The sequence below is a fragment of the Ornithodoros turicata genome, chromosome 2, assembly GCF_037126465.1.
Source record: "Ornithodoros turicata isolate Travis chromosome 2, ASM3712646v1, whole genome shotgun sequence".
Classification (NCBI taxonomy): domain Eukaryota; kingdom Metazoa; phylum Arthropoda; class Arachnida; order Ixodida; family Argasidae; genus Ornithodoros; species Ornithodoros turicata.
This window is the reverse complement of record NC_088202.1, coordinates 32560673-32584537: the sequence shown is the minus strand read 5'-3', so window position 1 is coordinate 32584537 and position 23865 is coordinate 32560673. Positions and strand designations below refer to the sequence as shown.

General features: G+C 42.9%; 1 protein-coding gene across 4 annotated transcripts in view; it reads right to left on the bottom strand.

Annotated features, from left to right (window-relative positions):
- Positions 1-226: 226 nt before the first annotated feature.
- The window catches only part of LOC135385276 (zinc finger protein 530-like), a 79202-nt gene continuing 55563 nt past the window's right edge, over positions 227-23865 (bottom strand). For 2 of the 4 annotated variants that reach the window (XM_064614489.1, XM_064614490.1), the window contains 3 exons: positions 16307-16462; positions 4787-7154; positions 635-4552 (listed from right to left, as the gene is read on the bottom strand). In XM_064614489.1, coding sequence (XP_064470559.1) covers positions 4113-4552; positions 4787-4796 — 450 coding nt within the window. In that variant the 5' untranslated portion in view covers positions 4797-7154; positions 16307-16462 and the 3' untranslated portion in view covers positions 635-4112. Of the gene's footprint in view, positions 614-633; positions 4553-4786; positions 7155-16306; positions 16463-23865 lie in introns of those variants that run through there. The other 2 variants (XM_064614488.1, XM_064614491.1) reach the window with 2 other exon arrangements.

Here is a 23865-nt window from a genome sequence, read left to right as displayed (position 1 = left end):
AATGCTAAGCACTGCCGCATGACACTCAATTCATTCTCAATGCGAGAAGCGGTTTGGTTAGATTTCCCACTCGCTAATTTGCTTTTGCACTCAATATCTACCAATTTCATCTTATTTTACAGCTCCTAAAAAAACAAAACCCAATTTCTGCCCACCACTATTACAAAAAAACAAACAAAGCATAAACACCCCAAAACACAAGGTCCTGTCAAAATGAAGTCAAGGGTCATGAAAGTATCACTTTACTAAATTTGATGAGAGACAGCTTCGTGTTTCAGCAACACATCTTTTCTCGCAAATGTCTTGTGGCAGCTCCTGCAGCTGAATGGTCTCACAGTCAAATGTATGGCCAAATGGTTGGTCAAGCTCTGTTTTCGGGAGAAGGACTTGAGACACTGGTTGCACTTGAAGGGTCTTTCCCCTGTGTGACGACGCATGTGGTACATCAACGTAGTGTGCTGGCCAAACGCCGCTCCGCAGACTGCACATTTGAAGGGTCGCTCCCCGGTGTGGGTCCTTTCGTGTGTCTGCCAGTGACTTTTTGACTTGGTGGCATAGGGGCAGAACCTGCACTCGTACATTCCACTCTCACTTCTTTTGTGTCGCAGGGCTCCTGGAACACCAACAACAAACTGTTTAGGGACGTTTCAAAATTTACTGGAAGTACACAAGCACGTGAGAGCAGAGATCAGCGGTTGCAACTCCTGCTCACTCATCTCTAGCTCAGCTCTTTGTTTGCTCACTCACATTCACACTCACTTCTTGCTCAGTTCACCATGTACTGACTAACTTCATGCTCAGCTCTCTCTGTTTGTTCACACATGCTCAACCCATTTGTCACATTGAGCATCAGTTAGCATGCTAGTGTGAATTTTGTCAGGTACGCCATGTTCCGCCGTGTAGTCCCTGCAAGCGCTTTTGCCACGAGAGTGTTCTTCACCCATGTTCTTCAAACACTGTGACTGTTCAGAATATCGAGAATGACTTAATGGGCTACCATGATGATGAAAAGATGGCTAAGCAAGCGAGCTGGTGAAGTTGATGCATCAAGTTGATGCAAGAAGGAGTGGGGGACAGCGAGGAGGTTAGCATGCATCCAGGGCTGCTCTGTTGTCTAGAAAGTCTGCCGGAAAACCCAGTCAAAACCTCAGACAGCACAGCCGGTATCCGAATTCGAACCTGCATCACTTCCCAGTCTCGGAATGGAAGGCGATCAACTTATCCACTATGCCCCGCGAGTTGGTGGGGCTAAAAATGGGTTTTAGCTGGTTTGACCCAAAACACAAGGCTCTTATGCACGCACAAAATGTTTCATTACTGCAAACACAAGTAAGCAGACGCTACGCAAGTAGCAGACACATACGCAAACAGAGCCTCTAAATTCCACATGCATCGAACTTTAGGGACAAAAAAATCACAGAGCTATAAGACAGGTGAAACTGAGAGGCACACACACAATGCCTGAGAGAGGTCCATGGCTCCTGCAACTTTCCAGCTTTCTGCCAAAGAATTGCACAAGATGCGACCTTATACCAAATGTGTAGGCAACATTTATTAAATGCAACTGGAGCATATCTGAGGTTGTGAATCACAAGATTATATGACTACAGATTTTTCTGCTTTCTACGCACTACAGTGTTGACTGACAAGGCATCTTTAAGTGATGATTGAATGTACGTATAGTGAAATATTCATGAAGATCCAGCTACCCCTCATATTCCATGCTACAATCAGACTTGTTTACACTCAATGTAATATTGAAAATGCTTGGAAATTACGAGGCATGCACAGAAATGATGCGGAGTTATTGTGGCACAGTGCTCCACTGGGTGCGAGGCACAGCATAGCATCAGGATACTTCAAAGGTAATCGCCAGTTTATGGATACTATCCACAGCCAATAGATGGCATAAAACTACAGATGTGCTCATAGAAACCAACGAAGTACAGTTTTGACTACATGTTTTGTGATAGCAGGTATGGATCACCCATTTTCATCATGTGCTGTAAATGTTGTGGAAAGTAAATATTGCAAGCTACAGAGAGTGAAACATGAAAAACTCAAAACTTAATTCAGGTAATTGTGACCAGTTTTGTAAAGTTTGCCCTGATGTTGTTGAAATATCTTTTATACTATACAATGGTATACTGTAACAGTTTTAAAATAATAAAAACCAAACTACAAACAAGGTGTTTCAATATTCAGGTAAGGCAATATAAGCTCCCTGATAATGTGGACTACATAGCACCAAGTTATCTATAGTTTCTTCGAAGAAATGTTGTCAAGGCAGGCACGCTTTCCTGCCTAAAAGCACAGGTAACACTAACGGACGGCAACATTCAGTAACTGCAAAGCCCAGTCGCACATTATTTTCTGCAGAGGAGGCAATTATATTTAACTGCACAACTGAACAAACCAATAGAAGCTCTGAAGTTATAGTATCATACAGCCCAATACAGATATGATTATCAGGAACCCCTACACACAACACCATGACTTTCAGGTCACAGACACATGCACATATAAAGGAATGAACATTAATCAGCTAAAATTACAATCCTAATTTTATGACTGTGCAAACACATCCCACATGTAAAATCTCTGCACATGTGTGAACCAACCAATATGCACTTAAAGATAAGCAGTTATGCTTTACACAATAAGATATTAATAATAATGAAGTCGCTTTACATCACGAGGCAGCTGTGATCATGAGTAAGACCCCGGTCTTCCGAGATTTCACGAAATTACGCGGAATACCTCATTTGGCACAGAATTTCGCTTTGTTTGAAATTTTGCAATGTTTTGCACAGAATTTCACAGAAGTCCGATTGTGCCAAAGACCCAACTGGGTCGAAGGACACACGTGGCAGGATGTGAACAGTTACTACGACGTGCAGAGTCTCCGAAGAATTGGATTGGATTGAGGTTTATTGGCGCATGAGCAACTAAGGCTATCTCAGGAGAAGTATTGCACGCTCCCGCAAAAGAGTGCCAGATAAACATGCACGCTCCGCACGTTTCTAACTGCTCCATGGTACATGTTACCCTTCAACATACCACATTCACTCGGATATTTTGCGCCACCGCATAATATGCACACCTCTAGTGTAGCACTAAATATTGCTAGTTATTGTGGTATTTTTGTTTGATTTGCGCACACTTGGTCCACTGACTTAATGGATGATAGTGTCACTCGAATTACAAAACGCGGAATGAAATGCTGGACAAACACGCTATGACAAACCTTACAGCACAACATGACAAAGTTGGCGAAGGTTTCAGAAGGTATTAAATGATTGTAAATTAAATGATTGACAGACGGCATTCGCTGTTAGAGGAGAACACAGGAGATTATCATGTAATGCCGAGTCACAACAGTGTTTTGAATCTGCAAGTTTATAATTTTTTTTTTGTTCCCACATTGTCCAAGAAAATAAAGCGTTCCCAGTTTCAAGTAGCCGTTGACTCCTTGCCGTAGAAAATCACGGAATTTACAAGTTAGTGCCACGTAATCTTGAACTTGCCGCAGCAGAAAACTGTGGGTCTTAATCATGAGCTATACGACATAATAAGAGAACTACGGCCAATGCACCAGGTCAACATCATACAATAAATAAACTTTGCACTTTCTGGTAATTTTAATTTGCTGACATTTCCTCGAGGATAGGTTTAATGTAAGATAATGCTACCTCATCGTGTGCATATCCTCCTTGGTTTTCTAATTCATCATGACAGCCTGTTCATTTTGCAGTCATTGGATATTCATGCTTTGGAGGAGAAACCACCTTTGACGGTCATGTGGGTCATGACGGTCATTATATTAGATGCTGAAAACTTGTTAATGTTCTGATTCTCTATTAAGAGTACAATGATTTGGTTGTAAACTACACTGGCTGTCCACTTCACAGCGAGACATTTTCGTGAAAGCCAACACTGAATATGAATAGCATTTTCAAGTGTTGACATTGATTTCCTAGAATTCATTTTGACACACATGAGGCAGTACAAGCACCATGTTCAAGACAAATACTACAGATATCAAAGCTCAGAAGAGCAAAGCACATAAAATGATACCTTTCTTTGCAGAGATTACAAGCCAAAGTGGGCAATCATTTTGTGTGCTGCAGCATGTGACGGGTCAAATAGTTATAACTAGAGGACGACCTGATACACACTTCGAAGTGGGACTTCTCTTTGTGGAACGCTCTGTGCTCGTACAGGTCACCACGATGCCTAAACGGCATTTTGCAAAGAAGGCACATAAAGGGCTTCAGGTCACCGTCCGATTCGCCTATCATGTGCAGATCCTGGGCCACAGTCCTGGAACAGTAGTTGCAATCATACGGTTCCTCTTCTTCGTCCGTGTGGTTGTGCTGGTGCTCGGTGAGGTGGTAGCTCTGGAAAAAGTTGCACTCACAGAACTCACAGCGGAACAGCGTTTCACTTTTGGGTGTCCTGCATGGCAACGGATGGAGAGTCTCTTCCACAGTGTACGGGCTGGTGTCGTATTCGACGAGCTCTACATCTTCTGTCTTAACATCAACTGAATCTGCAACATTATGAGGAAGACGTGTTAGCAAAAATTTTGCCACACCTTGAATGGTTATTATGCACCTTGTAAAGCATATAGGTACTTATAAAGACTGAAATCTCGCCCTTTAAAATATTTGGGAAGCAAAATTTGAAAATTGGGAATTCCATCATACGTCATATTTAGCTGTACAGCTCTTATACAGTGCTCAGACACACTTCATAAATGCATAAGCACCTAAATGAAGCATACCTAAAACCATTGTCAAAATCAATACGTAGTAGTAATACAAGCAGGGCAGAAAGATGAAGCAATAACATGGCTATGCGAGGTTAGCTCCAATAAATTTATTGCCTGAACAGGAACCTGAAACGAATCTGCACATGTAAAGCGGAATGATAGTCACACAAATTAAGAGATAATAACTGTACTAACATCACAATTTTCAAATTATATTGATATTCCAGACAAAAATAGATCAGAATTGCAAAACTTTCTCTCTCACACACATGCACACAAAATTCCAGGGTTTAGGAGAACTCGTCACAAGCCCGGTCGTCACAGGCCAACTGGTCACAGGTGAACCCGTCAATAAGGCCAACTCGTCACAGGGCATCTCGTACGAGGAACTGCTGTCACGCCGGAATAATCGTCACCGTGAACCTGTGCGAAATACGTAAAAGGCTCTCCTGACCTAACCTTGGTCAGTCTTGACCGGTGCATGTTCTACATGAACTGACCCATTCCCCAGCATGTGAAATACGTAAAAGGGTCTCCTGACCTAATCTTGGTCAGTCTCTCAACTTTTGTCGGCGCCCCAGCAACGGAGCCCCATGCTGAGTTTGTCACTTCCATGCTCTCCGTGCCCTTAGCAAAGACGTGAAATTTGTACAGTCAACAGTCTTCGGAATCCGGGTTCGCGGAAGTGCGGGTCGGGCACGGGACTAATCCCTTTGGTAAAACACTGCGAAACGCATTCCCTTTGGAACGGGGTAAACCTTGCAACCAGTGTTCCGGTGACAAACCGCCACCCTTGACAAGTGTTCCGGTGACAAAGGACCTCATACCAGAGGGCCGGTGTGACCAATTATCCTGTGACGAGTCTTCCTGTGACGAGTGGACCGGTTCCCGAGGAGGAGGAGGAGGAGGAGTGTCGTTGGGAGGAACCCGAGAGGTCTGCCTGCCTGATTAGGCGGCATGTTTCTCGGGAAGGGAAAGGTGGTGGAGAGGAAAGGGTGAAGTGGAAGACCAAGCGGGGGGAGGATAGCTGCGTCCATGGGCCGACTTCAGGGGAACTGTGCCGGCATATGCCTATTACACATCTGAGGGAAACCCAGGAAAAACCCCAGACGGCACAGCCGGCCCGCGGATTTGACCCGCGGACCTCCCAGTCTCCAAGCGCACGCGTTACCGCTGCGCCACCAGAGCTGGTGACCGGTTCCCAGTTTTAAAAGCAGCAGCATTATTCACTTGACTCCTTCTTATCACGAGGTGGCATCACTGAGGGGAGAGGGGGGTGATGTGCCGCATAAGAACCGCTGCTTCCTCACTCAACCCTTTGAGGGCACAATTTTTTTACGCGTGAAGTATGATGTTATTTATCGTGTATCACGTGGCATGAAAAGGGATTAATTATTGGGGGATGGTGTGATGCATACCCTAGTGACGCCACTGGAATAACAACAAATATCTGCTCTTATATAATAATGTACAGGATTCAGTGCAAAGAGAAAAGCACTTTATCTTAATTTTCGAGATCTGTTTTCACATATTTTTCACAAATAAATCTAAGGCAAGAAAAAATAAAGCCGCTACATTTGGAGGTGCTGAGACAACACATTTAATATTCTTGCAACATTCCCTATGTCATGTGAAACACATAGACGCAGACAAAAATCTTATGCACATATGTACTTCAACCCCTGTTTATTACCCAGAATGTTAAGAACAGTGTATGTTAGTGGTTCTCAACCAAGTGCAGGGGGTCATGGGGGGGAATGGGATCGTGTCATTACTTGTCCCTGACAGACTTTTGTCTACAAACTGTGATGACAAAGAGTTTGTGTTTAATGGCAAAAAGCTGTTCTCCAAGTGCAAAACAGAGCTTTCCCAGAAATGCTTAATCAGTACCACCTTTCAGTAGCATAGGTTTGGCATATTCCAGTAAACACATCAACAAATTACATATCCTTTAGTTCTTTGCATATGTCTGGCACTGCCACGTTACACATTAGCACATTCTGCATAGTGTAAAAGATTGTACTCTAAAAAAAAAAAAAAAACGCACATGCAATAGCATACTGAAGAGCATTATGTTTTCTTCTTTACATGAGATGCTCACATGCAACAGCACAGCAGACCTTGCCAAGTTCAAGTGGTTCAAGACTACAGTAATTGGTGAAAGACAGTTTGCATCAAAACTATTTGGGACACAGATGACATTACAAGGCCCTCTTGCATGAGTGACATTGCATGTGATTGATGAAGATGCCTTCTCACAGGACACATTGGTACAGATGCTGTCTTACACGATTCCTCTCAGATTTTGGGTTCCCTCCATTGTGCGTGTTGTAAAGTCAAAGGCGGCACTCGAATACTGCATTGTGTCCACTTTGAGCCTCTGTAACATCAAAACAAATGAGGCTGAAGTCACAACACTGACAAGCTTGTGGACAAACAGATACGGGGGTGAGTGAGTGATTGAGGTTTTTCTGGCACATGAGACAAACAGATACAGGTAGGCAGTACACCAGCATGACATCATTTCTTATTATGATGTCATTTTCTTCATAAAATGTTATATATATATATATATATATATCTCGGTATTGCTTTGGTAGGAGTCACCATTTGAAAGTTGGCTTCACCTCGTTTTCAAAACGGATTTGGGAAGGCAAGGAAGGCTGCCACAGCCGCATTAAACTAACCTATCAGTAAACTAACCTAAGACATCATAAACTGGTTAGTATAGTTTTAGGTTAGTTTAGTACAGCTGTGGCAGCTTTCCTTGCCTTCCCAAATCCGTTTCGACAATGAGGTCAAGTCAACTTTCAAATGGTGATGCCAACCGAAAGGACATGATGATGATGATTAGTATTTTAATGGCGCAGCAGCGACGGAGGCTACCAAAAGGACAGCTTGTCAACAAATCATAATGATGATAATGGGTTGAGGTTTTGCAGCACATAAGCAACCATGCCCATGATGAGCCAAACAATGGTGAATAATGGACATATGAGTTAAAAGCTAGAATAGGTTAGAGAAAGCCAGAATGAACTGAAAATTGATTCTGAAAATAAAAAGTACAGATCCTGCAATAACCATGATGTCACTTAGAACATTTTAAACACACAAAAAACGATACAAAGGGATTATCACTCGGCAATAGGGCTGAGGTGCACTTGATACAAGAATGTGCATTACAGAGAGCTGCACCTTGGCAGAGAGAGCACTGAGGACGCACCTGTCACCAGAGTAAAAACATGAACACACCTGTCCCCTTGGACTAAAAGAAAGCACCTCTTGGAGGAGGTGTAGCCAGTACAGTTCATTTGCCTATTAGGTTTAATAATTCATGGTTTATTTTGATGCACAGTTTCCAAGTTCCCGTGGGAGAGGTGACAAGAGCACACTAGTTCAGACACTTCCCTCCAGCCTTACATCTCGGTCCTGCACTTGCATGCCCTGTTTATCCATAGTACAGCATTTCAACGAGGCCCTACTCAAAGGTGACGTGGGTGCTGTCGTGACACAACACTATAATTGAATGTTTTGCTTCCTGCATTAATATGTACAGTGTTTGATTCATTGCTAGCTTCCCCTACACTCCCAGAGATGGTAATGCACAGTACTTATCATGTACAACACTTATCAAAATGTGTTTTTGTAACATGTGACAAACTGATTGCAAAAACTCATAACTGCAACGCAAGAAATCTGATCAGGGAAATCTGAATGTTTCGGACACTTCCAAATCGACCACTATCAAATATATTCATGCAAAGAAGGGCATGTATCATGGTCACAGACACAACACAAGCTCAACTTTGGGACACCTGTGGCAGCTCATACTAGTTTTCACTATTATGCACGTACACCTTCATGTTCTATCAACATTGCTTATTGATAGATCTTTCAGGATTTTTTTTAACTGTTGCACAACATGCAATTATAGCGTCGTACAGAGATGCTATTGCCAGAACTAAGGATGTCCCGTGAATTAATTCAAACAAACAATAGTCTATAAAATAAAATTTTTGCCGTGTCAGGGAGGGTCCAGGAAAAAAATGTCTCTGGAAAAAATGTTCCCGGAAGAAATGTCGCCTGAACAGAAGAGCGGGCGCGCAACGGGCTTGTAGGTGGGCAGCCTCTGTGTGATCTGATTTCTCTGTGGTCTTTATACGGGGAACTGTACCGTAGAGATGACGTCGTTGTAGCCACCTTTTTGGGTAGGGCACATGTTGTCTTGGTACCCAACAAGACAGGTGAAATGAGAGCGCAGTGCTCTGTCTATTGAGGGTCATGGCAGTTATCTTCAGACAAGCTTTGGAGCCTTCTTGAGCACATCCTTTGCGTGTTATGGCACCACTGAAGGCAGTCAGTTTTTCTGCGCGGAGTCAGCCCAACAGTCATCACTGCGCAAGTTGCAATTACGCGTTCGCAGCATCTCATAACAATGCAATATTTAATAACGATAGAATTATTATTTGCTTGAGAACAATTTAAATAACAGTCATCATACACGTGGCAAGTTACTTTGTTTCAGTGAAAGGCCTGAGACAAGGAAAGATGGTGGTGGGAAAGATGGTCTCCTCTCGTGTCTTCTCCATCGCTCATTGTCTCGAGTTACATTTTCCTTCGGTCATGTACCAGTTCACCTGCGCCCTGGCTCTTTCGTACTTGAATGTTCTCGTTGTACTTGCAGACTGTCGAGATAGACATCCTACAGACAATAAAGGGTGGTGAATACCTTTCATACAAAGGATGCCAATACACCAAGCAAAAGCCTCTGAGGAGTGGCTTTCGATTGCACCGTGTCCACAGAACATGCACCTGTAAGGGGGCAGGCATAACGTCCAAGGAAGGTAGTACGGTTTCCGTGCCTCACAACCATCCGCCAGACTTCAGCAACACCAATTATCTCAAGAGCTTATCTCTAACGTCCATGCAAGCTTCAGCTGCTAGCTTGTGATTTCCGAATGCACAGTGGAAAGAGGAGATGCAGAGGAGAGGGGTCAGTTAAAAAGTTATGAAAGTATAAAAGGTGCTTACGCAAACAACGCTCAGTGCTGTATCCCCCAGTGCCAGCCATTCTGTATGATCTCGTCATTGAGCCACCGTGGCCCTCGACTCTGAAGCCTTCATAAGAACGATTTCTATTCTACAATAATGGCATGGCAAACCCTGCAAGCTCTTAATTTTTGGTTCCCCCCAGTGCCTGAGGTTTTTGGCGGGAAGTACTCAGTGTTCCATGGATGGTAATTTTGAACTCTCACCAAGAGGGTTTCAGGAATCGTATTTTATTTTTGGTTCCTCGGGTGACAGCTTTGTGCCAGCGGTGTTTGCCTTCATGAAGTGCAAGACCAGACAGAGCTATGAAGAGCTCTTTATGGCAATACTAATTCACAAATGTGAGACACTGCATTTTACTCCATATCCTGAGGAAATATTGACAGACTTTGAATCTGCAGTGAACAATGCAGTGCAGTGCGTTTCTCATGAAGAATTAAACAAGCTTTTTCTTTCTTTTTTTTTTTGTTGTCATTTATGTCAGCATTTGGCGCAGAGTGCAGTATTTAGGACTGGTGTCCACCTACAATGACAATGCTGACTTTAGGTTGCTCGTTGGGAAACTTGCCTTCCTGCCTGTTGACGATGCCTCGGAGGGAATACAACTTCTTAAAGATTTTTGTCCCAAAGAAGCCACTGACCTCATTGACTACTCTGACAGTACCTATGTCAATGGAAGCTACAGAGAATTAACCAGGGCAGATGGTACTGTGAGACTACATTGTAACCCTCTCAGCGTTGCACTACCACTGTGGAATGTACATGACGCTACCACGAATGGAGGCTTGGACTCGACGCATAGAAGCAATCGTTGCGCAAAAGCACCCTAATGTCTGGAGGCTAATCGAGGTGCTGCGCAGAGAAGCAGTGGTTCAAGCAAAAGTTCAAGATGGCAAGCAGGCATGCCACATGAGAAATGTGTACGGCACGGGTAAAATTCTTCTTGATCAGTGGCTGCATAGCCTTTCCTCAGAGTAGAAGAAAGATGAACGAGTTCGTAACAGCGGTCACACAGATGCTGTCTTTTTGGCCCACAGTGAGAACATTCTACCCTAGATTATAATCAAATTAAATGTTTGCAATTTTTGCGATTTGCGATTCCGGATTCGTCCTGCTGTTCACTCTTATGCTATTCTAGTAACACCCACCAATTTTTCCGGGAATATTTCTCCCACATTTTTTCCGGATCCCGTCAGGTAGCACAGCATTCAAAAACATCTGTACACAATTACAGAGAAAGATAAAACCGATATCAGGCATACTATAAACAAACAGGAACAGACATAACATGCAGAGTAGAATGACATCAGAGAAAGAGCAGCATGCAGAGTCATTGTAGTGAGCGTGACCAACGCCTCCAACGCCATGCCCTTTCCCTCATTTTGCGCAACTCTCCTCCTGAGAGGCGCTGCCTTATGACACTACGAATAGCAGACGACATAGCATTGCCAATAACCGCTACTGCTAGCGTATCATGATTTCTTTTTAAACCGTGGAGATTTTTGCACTTTTTTTGTGCTGAAGGCCTAATTGTTATGCTGTGGGAACACAGTGTAAGAAAATGTGCTGCTGCTGCAGATCATGCCCTTTTGCACGTCTAGCAAGCAAAAAAAAAAGCAGGCCGGTGTGTCTTTTCGTGAGATCCCGGCGGACTGAGAACAGAAAAATGAGAGAATTGGCTGCAAATAATATCGAGAAAGGACTGGCAGCCAAAGACACGTTAAACTACTCAATGGTCTTTAGTCTTCATTTCATTGAGAGTGACTTTCGGGACACAAAGAGGTACATGTTGAAGCAAGATGCTGTTCCCAGTGTCTTCCCCCACTACCCGTCATATATGAGGCCAGTACAGAAGAAAAGCCGTTGTGACAGCAGCATAAGAAAAAGAAAGTGCGGGCCTCCACCCATCTCAACAGTTGATACAGTGGCCTCCTCTTAAACGGAACTCCAAGGGAATGGAAATACTGTTCCATTTATCACAAGTTTCATTTAAGCAAACTACACAGATTTCATGAAATGCAACTTTATTTCAAGATAATCAACTCCCACTACTGTAGGTAGCAAGGAAAAAAATAATTAATGGATGTTCTCTTCACATTTTTCGATTTGTTTGCAAAATATACCTGCATGCCTGAGGCTTGGAAAAAAATTTCATGCGCATCTCAGTCGTCTACAATGAGGTTTATCTTTCTGTTCTGCCAGGCAAACTGCGCACCCTTTTCCCACGTCCAGGTTTCTGATATTACCTGTCACTATCATGTGGCATCATCCACATCATTCAATACGAGGCCTGCTATGACGACAGCACTGACTTTGGCATATCAAATTTCACGGTTTCTATTTTTGATTTGCTCTTGCGATCATGTCTCCGAATTGTCCACAACATTGATGCAAGCAAAAACACTTCATGTGGCTGTTTCTTGACAGACATCATGAGGACACATGTGGACGTGAGCTAAACCTAACGTATTACGAGTGACTGATGGATTGGATTTCACTAGCTATGACTTCTGCCCGGGTCGTCAGACGGGAATGGTGATCTTCCAGGTTCGGCGGCATCTTGGTACCACCACTTTGTTCCGTTTACCAGAAGTACATAAAATGGGTTGTTTCAATTATTCAAAGATTTTTGTCATTGCATATATAGGAAACCAACCAAAGGTGACCCTATTGTTCCGTTTATCCGTAATTTCTGTTTAACCGAGTTTTGTTTAGTGGGAGTCTACAGTATATCCTCATCTGTTGGGAGCACAGCATCGCCAAATTCTGAGGAATTTGCTGCCACTGAGCTCCCCGCAGAGCAGAACGAGCTATAGTCAAGATTTAATATTCCTGTTGGCTATTTATTCACTAAGGGGTGCACCTGCGAAACATTTGCAGAAACAAGTGAATATGTTATCAAAAAGATAGAAGAGATAATTTTTTATAGGTTTCTGCAATTGGTCACCAACAATCGCAAAGCCAACGTTGCAGCGATGGAAGTGTTGTCGCAAGGACAGCTGTAGACACAAGTGCCACATCCTTCTATCCTGTATGAAGTCTGATGCTTGCCTTTGACCAGAGCCATATCATACATATCAGATCTCAGTTCCTTGCCAGAAATATAGGTGGCAACAAACAAATTTCATCTGCAGAACCTTTATCGGATGCATGAAGGGTCCACAGTGAAACCTATACGCCTGCTCACGAGGAAGCATGTGCTTCCTTCCCATATTGAGAAGATGGCAGTGAAGACTGCAGTCTGTGTTTTCGCCTCCAGTGACAGCTGCCACAAGTTACCTGAAGGACCATGCAGGACACACATGTGACGCAAGCTTTGCGAACACAGACAAAACAATGGAATTCATGGCCTCATAAGCCTCTAACACCCAGACATTCATGAATTCAAGCTACTCGGGGGGCGGGTCAGGATCTGACGCCAGGAATCGAACCTGGGTCTTCTGATTTCCAGCCAGCAGATAGTCAAAGGACGCAGGTTCGATTCCTGGCGTCAGCACCTTTTCCCTCAGTTGTTTGAATTCGTTACTCTCCGGGCGTTCGAGGCTTACTTGTTTTCTGTTGTCCATATTTGTGGCCTGCCTCGCCTAATTCTTGTTGTTTACGTCCCATACTCCCATAGCCGCAATTGTGACCGAAGCGTCAGAAGCTGGCGCCTTCAGAAACCACACGGCACATGAAAGACAATAGGAGTGAGCATGAAGTGACAGGCACGTATACAGTCAACCCTCGATTTATGAACCTTCGATTTATGAATTCCCTCGTTTTATGAACACGAGCACGGGGAACCAAACTTTTTCCATTCATTTCTCCCTCATTTTATGAACCTCGATATTCGAATAATGAACGGAATTTCTGGGAACCAACTACGAGTTGCCCAGCGTTTTTGCCCTCAATTTATGAACGGATGGTTCCGAGGTCCACAGCAACCTTCAAAGGGATTATTCCGTGGTCTTATGAATGATGCCTGAACGGACAAAACGTTTTCCAGGTATTGCACCCTCGGTTCTTAACCCCTCGAAATCCGAACAACAAACGGGTTTTCCGGGGTCGCACGAGGTGCGACCAAGTGTTCCTGACCTCAGTTGATGAATAAGGTGATCGCTGTCACCCGGAGATTAATATAACGGAGGTTAAAATCCCGGAGGAAATCCGAGACCAGTCCAGTGCGAATGTGGTGACATCTCTTCTTTTCAAGATTGACACAGCGGAAGGCATGGTCCAAAGCAAAATTAAACAATTTAGTATTGCATAATAAACAGAGTGTGAATGCGCTAACGTCTGTTCTTTGTGAGATTGATACAGCAGAAGGCATGGTCAAATTACACAATATATGGCATTATAAACACAATCCCAACTCGGAAATACTGTTCCATTTGCTCGATAGTACTCAGTTAACCGAATTTTCGATTTATGAACCCCTCGATTTATGAACGATTTTTCGGGGAACCGAGGGTGTTCATAAATAGAGGGTTGACTGTATATATGTATAGGAGCAGTTGACCTGACAATACAGCACATCCAGCGGCCAGGTCGGACCAACACCACCCTAGCGATATGCTGGTGCCAGTCAGCTCTCTTCTCCTCTTCTTTGTCTTTCGTACATATTTTTGAAGGGCAAACTCACCCAGATGTGTCTAGAATTGTGACATTTGATGTTCCTCCTGGTTTAATAGGGGTTCAGCAAATCAGAACCACAAAGGAAGCAGATTTGGCACAGTTGCAGTGGAAACAAAACAATCTGTTGCAACACAGCGGACTAACATTGTTTAGCATGTGTCACAATATAACAGGTATTCAGAATTTACAAACCTTCTCAACAATTATAACCAACCATTCACATTTTACAGATTTTGCATGTGCATGCAAAATGTGTGCAGGCTTGCAAAAATTTTTTTTTTACATAAAAGTTTGATTTATTGGATATAAATTGACTTTTTAAATTTAAATCAGCTTCAGGTATTTGACCCTCCGCCTCATAACGACGAAGTACGATTACAACCCATGAATAAATACGCAGGTAACAATAATGAAAGAGTTGAGAGGGAAATACAGCAGGACAGAGGGCAGTGCAAAAACAGCGGGCAGGAGTAAGGCTTGTCAAAGGTTTGCCCGTCTTTACTTCCCATTCGATGGGAGCTCAGTGTGCTACTGCACGAAACGTGGCCAACTATCCATCAGCTTGGTTGCACAATCCTCCACAATTCCATTCAAGCCACAGTTTCTGAATGCTAGTGGATTGGTGGTTTCGCTCGTGTCGTGCCCCTACACTTCTCTCTTTATTTTGTACCTATTTGCGACGTTCTTTCCTTCATTTTTGTCAGCTTCGCGGTGAAGTGTGGCACTGTACATCTGTGTTTGTGCTGCAAGGACTGTAAGGAAAAGGGACACAGTATGGAAGTTCTTCGACGAAGGAGCTATGCCGTTAGGCAAACACGGTGCCATGTGTATGGCATGCCGCAAGGAAATGCAGGACCTTGTTATCAGAATGAAGAAACATCTTTCAGAGTGCCGCACAGAACTTGACGTCAGCACGTCCAAACGTGAAGAATGTGCTCCATCGGGTAAGCAGTAGTATTTTGCTTGAGCTGCCGGGCTTCTGCGGGTGCCAAAAGGGTATTTTCGTCGCTTGGGCTTCTCCAGTCAAAGTTGTGGAACTAGGAATTGGGAAGGCCGCAAAACCTAGTCTCTCTCGTGTAAAGCATGAACAAGTAGCACTGATTTTGGTTAACGTGTTCTTACGTGTCCGACATAATTTTAGTCATGCGTATTTGCAGATTGTAAGTGCTAAGTGTATAACTGGTGTGTTTCTCTGGCCTGGCTGGAGTAAGCTGTACCATAGTAGCAATAAATCTCAGGACGAGTGTTCCTGAGTTGATTGGTTGTTTCAGTAAACTGCATGTGACACTCACTGTACCACGCCTTCATCTCCATTCTAATTTTCCAACAGGTATCATTTTCAAGCAGAACATGAAAATGGGAAGAAGTGAGTTAAATCATGAAAAATTCAGGTGATTTTAAGCGTGAGTATAATCGCTGATTTGAATCGCACAACCCTGAATGTGTGGCTTAAGGCAAACTCATGGGAGGTTCATTTTGATGTTCTGCAGAACTGTTTCAGACCCCTCTTACCCTTCTGCATGCTCTAGGATATTTTCAAGTTCTGCATGAAGTGTCCATCTCTACATTTACTGTAAACTGTGCTACTGTATCACTGCTCTCTGTATCTGCACACCACAGAGCAAAACATTAGCAATTTACCTACACAGGCTTACAGTAGCAAGGAACCAAGGATGGAGCAAGAAACAAAGACAGATCCCAGAAAACTTATGTGAAGCAATATTCTGTGTCAGGAAGCTGTGCATAACATGCTACTGATACTATAGCAAAGGAGGAACAGGGCATGGGAAGTAGGCTTTGGGCTTAGCAGAGTCACTAAAAAACTCACCTGTTCTGCAGCAGTTACATCAAGGATGGGAAGCTTACCTGCGGAGGATGAAATGCAAATGCAGTGATGGTGGAATTCCGCTCAGCTGGTTGGTCACAGCGGTATTCCACTGAATATTCTTCGCAACATATGTTGTGAGATAGGCAACACTCCTTTTCATGTTGGGCTCCACTGCACTATGCAAGGATGCTCATCTGGAAGCAACACAATGAAACAGTTTGAAGGGAATTGGCAGCCCACAAGTAAATATGGCAGGATTGCCGATGCCTTTTGGCATGTGGGTCAACCTTACAGTGGCAGACCAATAAAAAAAGATAAAGGAAAAGGGAAGTAAAAAAGAGAAAGATAGAAATATAAAAAATATGTGAACTGCGCAGAAGTACAGAGATGTGTGATAACCTTCGTGACATCTAACCTCAGTCAAATCAATACATTACAATGACACAAGCTAACACATCTATCTTTCCAAATCCAAATTTTTACATCATCAAAAACTGAGCTTTTTTTACACACAGTTTTTATGTTACACAGCCTGGTGGAAAATCTACTTCTTACTGTACCACTTTTACTACTTTACTGGCATACTTTTGTGCACCTTGAGAACCGCTTCTGCTGTAGTCTCAGTATCATAATGGGAAATTTGGGGGGTTAATAATTCAAAGCACATGTGTTGTTAAGCACATGTGTTGTGTGCATAAGAAGCAGGGAAAGGGAACTGTAATGGTAATGGAAACAGAAACGGTATATTACCAATATTGGAGATTGTAGAAATAACGGAAAGGGAAACACATACCACGGTCCTCCATTACCGGAAACAGAAACGAAAACAAAAATTATCGTCTGGTATTAAATTTGGGTAACGGCTATTCCTGTTGTGTGATGACATTTGAGTGACTTTTCGTTTCATTTTTCTATTTTGATAACTACATTCCCTGTAATGCTCTAGATACTACACAAGAGCATGGGAAGAAAGCGCAATATAGGATCTCGAGCATAGAAATGGTCTCGAGAGCGCATCCTACTTGTCCCAGTCCTCATAAATCCATGACATCAGCACATGAGACTTACAAAGCCCCACGCACTCTACTCCACCATGAACGTGAAGATGAAAGCCATACCGTTTTTATTTATTTTATTACTTCTTTTTCATTTCACCGTGGCCATGACAGTATTATTTTCTACTGAGAGCATCTGCCTATGAATGCGACATTGGATGAAGGTCACGCCCGTCCTGAGTTGCTGGACTCTGAGTGACTGAAGAATGTGGACATGCTCCTACATTTTTATTTCTTTTAGTCTTGCAGGCTGTGCGCATCCCAACAACGTAAAATTGCTTGTGTAGTGTGTACGCATGACACCGAAGCAGCACTTCAGCAGAACAGGGTGCAGCAGAGCTGAACGGGCTGTCCTCCCGCAGCTCTCTAACAGCCCTTCCATTTCCGGAAACAGCAATGGGAACGTAACAGAAACGAAATTGAAAGGTTGGTATCAGAAACGGATAACAGAAACGAAAATATAGCAGCAACGAAAATGGAAATAACGAAAATGCGTCTGTTACCCTTCCCTGATAAAAAGTATTGCCTACAATTCTAGTTTTGTGGCGAAATCTTTGATTAATTAAAAATTAATTAATTTCACTTATATATGCAAATTAGAACCGCAAAATATCTTGCAGAGGTTTTCCAGCAGGCCGTACAGCTCACTCTGATAGTTTCATAATAAAAATTATGTTGCGGATAACAGAGACACCCTGTATATGATGTAGGAAAACCAAGAGGCACGGACAAAAAGGGGATGACACACACACACAGATCCTAGGAATCAGAGGATGTGTGTGTGTTGAACCCTTTTTTGTCCATGCCTCTTGGTTTTCCTACATCATAATGAACCACCCAGCTTGCATGCACCCTATCTCTACCCTCACATCCTGTATAACACACTTCATAACACACAGTTCCTTAGCAACTCCCTCCAGATGTGCTTGTGGAGTTTCCTAGAGTCATCATAAAACCATTCCATTGAAGACTTTGCCAACTGGCAAGAAGAAGAGAAATCAAGAGATGCCCGCTTTATGAAATCAACAGGTCCAAAGAGGCTTCCTGATAGGACAGTGAAGAGCTATTTACTTTGTCATCGCACAGGAATTTTTAAGCCTAGAGGCCATAGAGAAAGACAGCTCAAGTCCCAGGGATCTTGTAAACTTGGGAAGCACTGCCTCTCATACATGACTCTCTCCGAGACAAATGGAAAAATTAAGGTCACCTACTAGAGCAAACATTATAGGCACCAATTTGACATTTGCCACTTAAAACCATTACCTGAATGAGCCCCAAATACACATTAGTTTCCTGTGGGCACACAGGCTACAGTGTTGGCACAAGTACACACAAGTTTACTTTGTGGTGCACACCTAGTTCACCAATTCTATCACAGTAAAGATTTGATTAGGGTTTTATTGGCGCATCAGCTATGTATCACAGTAAGGAGGCAAAGAGTAAGGCACAATCCTACAGCTTGCCTTATTGGTGTTGTGGGAACAAATAACACTGATATGTTCGAGGAATAGGGGTACTAAGAGTGACTTTAATTGAATTTCTATGTAATGTTTGGTTGAAGCTGAGCCCTGCAATAACAAAATTATTCCTGCCTGTTCTAGAAGGAAATTATCGGGCAAAAATGGGAAAAGGCTAGCACTCGCAAGTGAATAAGATAAGTATTTAAAGAGATTGAAACATTTAAATAATTTATTTTACTAAAGAACAAGCTTTCGGACGGAGTCCATCCTTTCTCAAGTGTGATACATTGCACACTTCGTAGAGATTTTTATATTAATGTGCATAAAAGAAAGGAAACAAAGAAGGTGGCGAGAAGGAAATATAAATTATTAGAGAGGACTGAGGCTGCAAAAAAGAAAGAAATACAAAAGAAGGCGATGCACAGTAGGAGTGTTACCGGAGACAAAAACCGTTGAGAGATCTCATTTGAACTAACACGATAAGGACGACCGCTGGAAGAATATTACACTCCTGGGGTTTGAGAAAAGATAAACAGTGGCAGCACTCGTGTTTAGCATGCATCCTAACGCGATGAAGCTGAAAAAATGCTGTCGGTTATTAGGAGTTTTGCAAAAGTTGTATATTCTTAAGATCAGTAAAAAAATATGAGACAAGTAATACGCAAAGAAAATTAAAACTGGAGGACTTATGTTTTCAACAGACATATTACAAGGTATATGTATCACAGTTTAAAGAAAGAGAGGGCCCAGAAGTTGGACGAAAAAAGCGGGAAACATTATACAATACTAAAGGGGATTGCTTCAGGTGGTCAAGTGACCAATACTGGACAGCATGAGAGACTATCTTCACGGAGCTTTCACCGTACCACCTTACTACACATCACAGCTTACACAATATCCTGGCAAGGTTCAACCTAAACCATGAAGAACAGCACCACCCAGATGATAGAACTAATGTCAAAATTACAGTGAATCAAATGAAGCATAAGGATGAAACACCATTTCGCTTTTTTAAGCAGCAAGGTGAAGATGACCCCAGAGATAGAGCAACTCTACACAAGGAAGACTACTTGCTCATGATAATGGCTCCACTTCAGACACAACTGCTACAGAAACTTGAACATGAAAAAGTTTGCATCGATTCCACCCATGTAACGACAGTGTACGACTTCCAGCTTACAACCATTATCACAGTTCATGAATATGGAAGTGGAATGCCTTGTGTATTCTGCATCAGCAATCACATTCATTATGAAGCAATGGTAACATTCTTTGAAGCAATCTGCCAATTTACTGGAACCCTGCATTGCAAGGTGTTCATGTCTGATGACTCTCAAGCATTGTAATGCTTGGAGAGATGTTATTGGAGGAGCAGACATGAAGCTACTCTGCATCTGGCATGTGGACAGGAGCTGGCAAGATTGTATAAGACAACTTGTTAGCAGCAACAAGTACAAAGAGGAAATATATCGATCAGTCAGGGTGTTGCTTGAGTGCCGGGACGCTCAGGAGTTTTGCATGCTGCTGACTGCATTTCTGGAACCTCTTAATGAGACACAGCAGACTGCATTTCATGACTACTATGTCAATACTCACATGTGACAGACAACAGAATGGGCACTACGCTTTCGTGTTGGTGCTGGAATCTATACTAATATGTACTTTGAAGGCCTTCATCGGGTACTGAAGTATTGTTACTTAGAAGGTAAGAAGAACCAGCATGTTGACAAGCTACTATCCATTCTGCTGAAAATGGCACAAGACAAAGTAACTGAACGTGTCATCAAGTTGACAGAGGGGCAAGAATACAGCTCGGAACACAGCCATATACAAAAGACACCAGGAGAGCCTCTACTAAGTGACATCAAGACTGATAAAGATGGGAAATGAAAAATCTTGCAGAGAGATCCAGAAAAGCTTTATGTTGTAACAAAGATGGAAAAGGAATGTGATGATGATGATGATGATGATGATTCAGGTTTTCTTGGCACATAAGCGACGAAGGCCATATGGAAAGGGAATGTACTGGATGTCAAATCATTTCTGATGCATGTAAGGTGTGCAAATATGCATTTGTTTGCACGTGCATTGATTACGTTTTATATCTGAATATGTGTAAGCATATTCACAGAGCCATTACGTGGAAAAACACTATCCGAACTGAAGCGGCGAATGTTGATATCCCGCCTGGAGAGCAAGGATGCTCCTCAAGCTGAGATGATGTCCAACAACTACTTACTGGAATATCTTGTGAGAATAGTTTCAATCTATCATCTTGTGACCAAGAGAGGGCAATTGCACTGACAGAAGCCCTACTTGGAAAGCTGAAGTGTAATGACATATCGAACCCTGTAATCACGAACACAGAAAAAAACAGTGGCTGTTTTGTTGACAGAAATCTTAAACGAAAACAGCACCACGCCAACAGTAACACGTGAGCCCCCAAATAAGAAAATTTTGAAACAACCAAGCTCTCATTCCACCAAACGGCATCCAGCACATCAAAGCATATCTTCAACAAACCTACGGAGGGGGCAAAAAGGAATGACAAAGTCCATTCTTCAAGGCAATGAAGTGGTAGATGTACACAGCACGTTCGATCATACCTATATCTGCAGTAAGTACTTTGTGAACAACCTTTACAGCATTTCATGAACCAGAAATAGTCCTTTTTAGGCTTGGTATCTGTTGTAAATGAAATAAACTCATAGCAAAGCTAATTGTGCCAACACTGGAAGTTTAATAATTGTGTGAGACACAACGTTTGAGATATATGCACACCAATTATGTATCGACATAGCTCTTACCATAATCAACTTACGTCGTGGTTCTTACTAGTCCTCACGAACTTATGGTACATGAACCAAGCACTTCAGCAATAGTTTGCATGCTACGCACGTGTCACGCACACGGCGACGATCTTTTGTGCGCTGTACACATATACACACCAGTGACACCAATTAAATTGCATTCTATAATAAGCGAAACTACAGCACTGAAAACAAAATCGTGTATTGTACATAAAAAATGATTGTATTGTTGTGCTTTGTTTTCTTGCAATCCACATGGACGATTTCCTACAAATTCTTTGACAATTTTCATAAGTTCAATTCGCATGTCAAAGACACGTTGTCATTGCTTCGCACAGTGAAAGAGCAAAACACTCATCGTCGTCATGCCACAGTATTGACTTCTGTGCCATCATCCCATTTTGCTCAAGCTGCATTGAACTCGCGTAGTTCCCAACTCCTGTTCTCGTCCTTTCGACATCAGCCAATCCACCAGCCTCAACATTTCCCACCCTGATGACAACACATCAGAAAAAGAAGAAACATAATGATGATGAAGTTGACAGGAACTTGGTGGCAGGTCGTCAGAGGTTGCAGAACCTACAGAACTTACAGAAGCAGAATTTGCAGCTGGTGATGCTCCTTCTAAGGTACACACTGCATGTAAGCTAAGTAGCTCTGTGTTACAGTCTCGTTGCACTGCGGGGTGAAGAGAGACTCCAAAATCGGCTCTGCAGTCTCATAACAAAGTAAACACGACACAAAAGACAAAGGGATGGAGTTGTTGTCCTTCTTTGCAGGACACTCTTCTGGCTAGTTCCATCTCAAATCGAACAATCCGGTACACTTGATGTCTCGAATGAACGGGAAAAAAATATATGTTGAAGCCATCAGTGAGTTAGGAGAAATAAACGCTTTCCGAATTCTCTGCGCTGCGCGGTTCGGGAAATAGGAGAGGAGGAAAAAACTGTCTCTCCTAAGGCGACGTCGTCGCGAGCGGGTTTGAGCGTTCGCTACAAGGCCATTTCTTCTCGCATTATAGTAATTTCTTGATCTGGCTTTAGACCACCTAGGGCACAATAGGTTCCTTCGTTGGCAGTGCTGTACCGGTTTTTGTTTGTCTGCAAAAAAATATCAAAGTTGACTCAAAGTGCCGAAAAACACCATATTCACTGCAGCTTTGCGGACGATGTACAAAACGGATAAGACTGAGCTTTATGCCGTTTAATTTGTCATTCATAGGGCTATCGAACGATGTATAATTTGTTGCTCTACTCTGTAAGGAACGTAAGCGATACCTCTTTTAGTAGCACCATACAACCGAAAAATGACGAATTTCGGAAGCCTTTATCTAAAAAACCCCACCAAAAACTTGCCTCGAAAATTTTATATGTTGTAGGTAGTTCCTTAGACTATGCACAGAAGCAAAATCAAAATTCGGACTTGATCGGTAGGCGCACTGTGAATTTTTTGCCAGCCCTATACGCGGAGCGCATTCAACCGGAGGCACCGTGTCCCGCGTGTTGCAAAATCAAATTTTCCAAAGGGACTTTCAACTTCTGTCTTCATATCAAAAGTAATTGCTGTCATTTGAAACCATTCTGAGGTTTCAAGGTTTCCTTTTATAGGTTCTGAGCGTTTGCGTTCATAACAATGGTGTAATCGCTGAATCTAGATTGTGGAGCAACCAGATGTGCTCGCATTTTTGCGGGATGTCACACACGCATTGCAAGTGCTGGGAGCCCGGGAAGAACAGAATGATTTTACATCTTTGTAAGAGGCATATCTGTTCAGGGTTATTCTAAACAAGCATATTTACTGTACGCATTATGGCAGGAAGGACGCAGTGACTTCCAGTATTATTTGAAACATTTCCTTTCCTACGGCCCGATGACCTCGGACGGGGGAAATTGCACTGAGGAAAATGTTGTAGCCTCATAGGCACACACTCAAGGCTAATTCATGGTGCCTTTTGTGAACCTTGCCGAAACAGCCCGACTGGCGCCGCTGTCCAATATGTTATTCGGTTCGACATGCTGCGACCATGGGAAGGTCCTGATCGCGTTTACTCCCTGAAGACACCTTGCGCAAAGTTTCGCCTACACACAGAAGACGCTTCACTCACTTCTCGACTACAGAAATGCATGAAGTGCCCTTATACAGAGTGTGCGACGACATCTGCATTATTATAGTGTGTCGTCCTGGTATCACACCTACCTCAATGGCCTCTTTGTTGTACAGTGCTGATCGTGTGGATTTCGCTGACTAGATATATATACCGCCTCATACACAA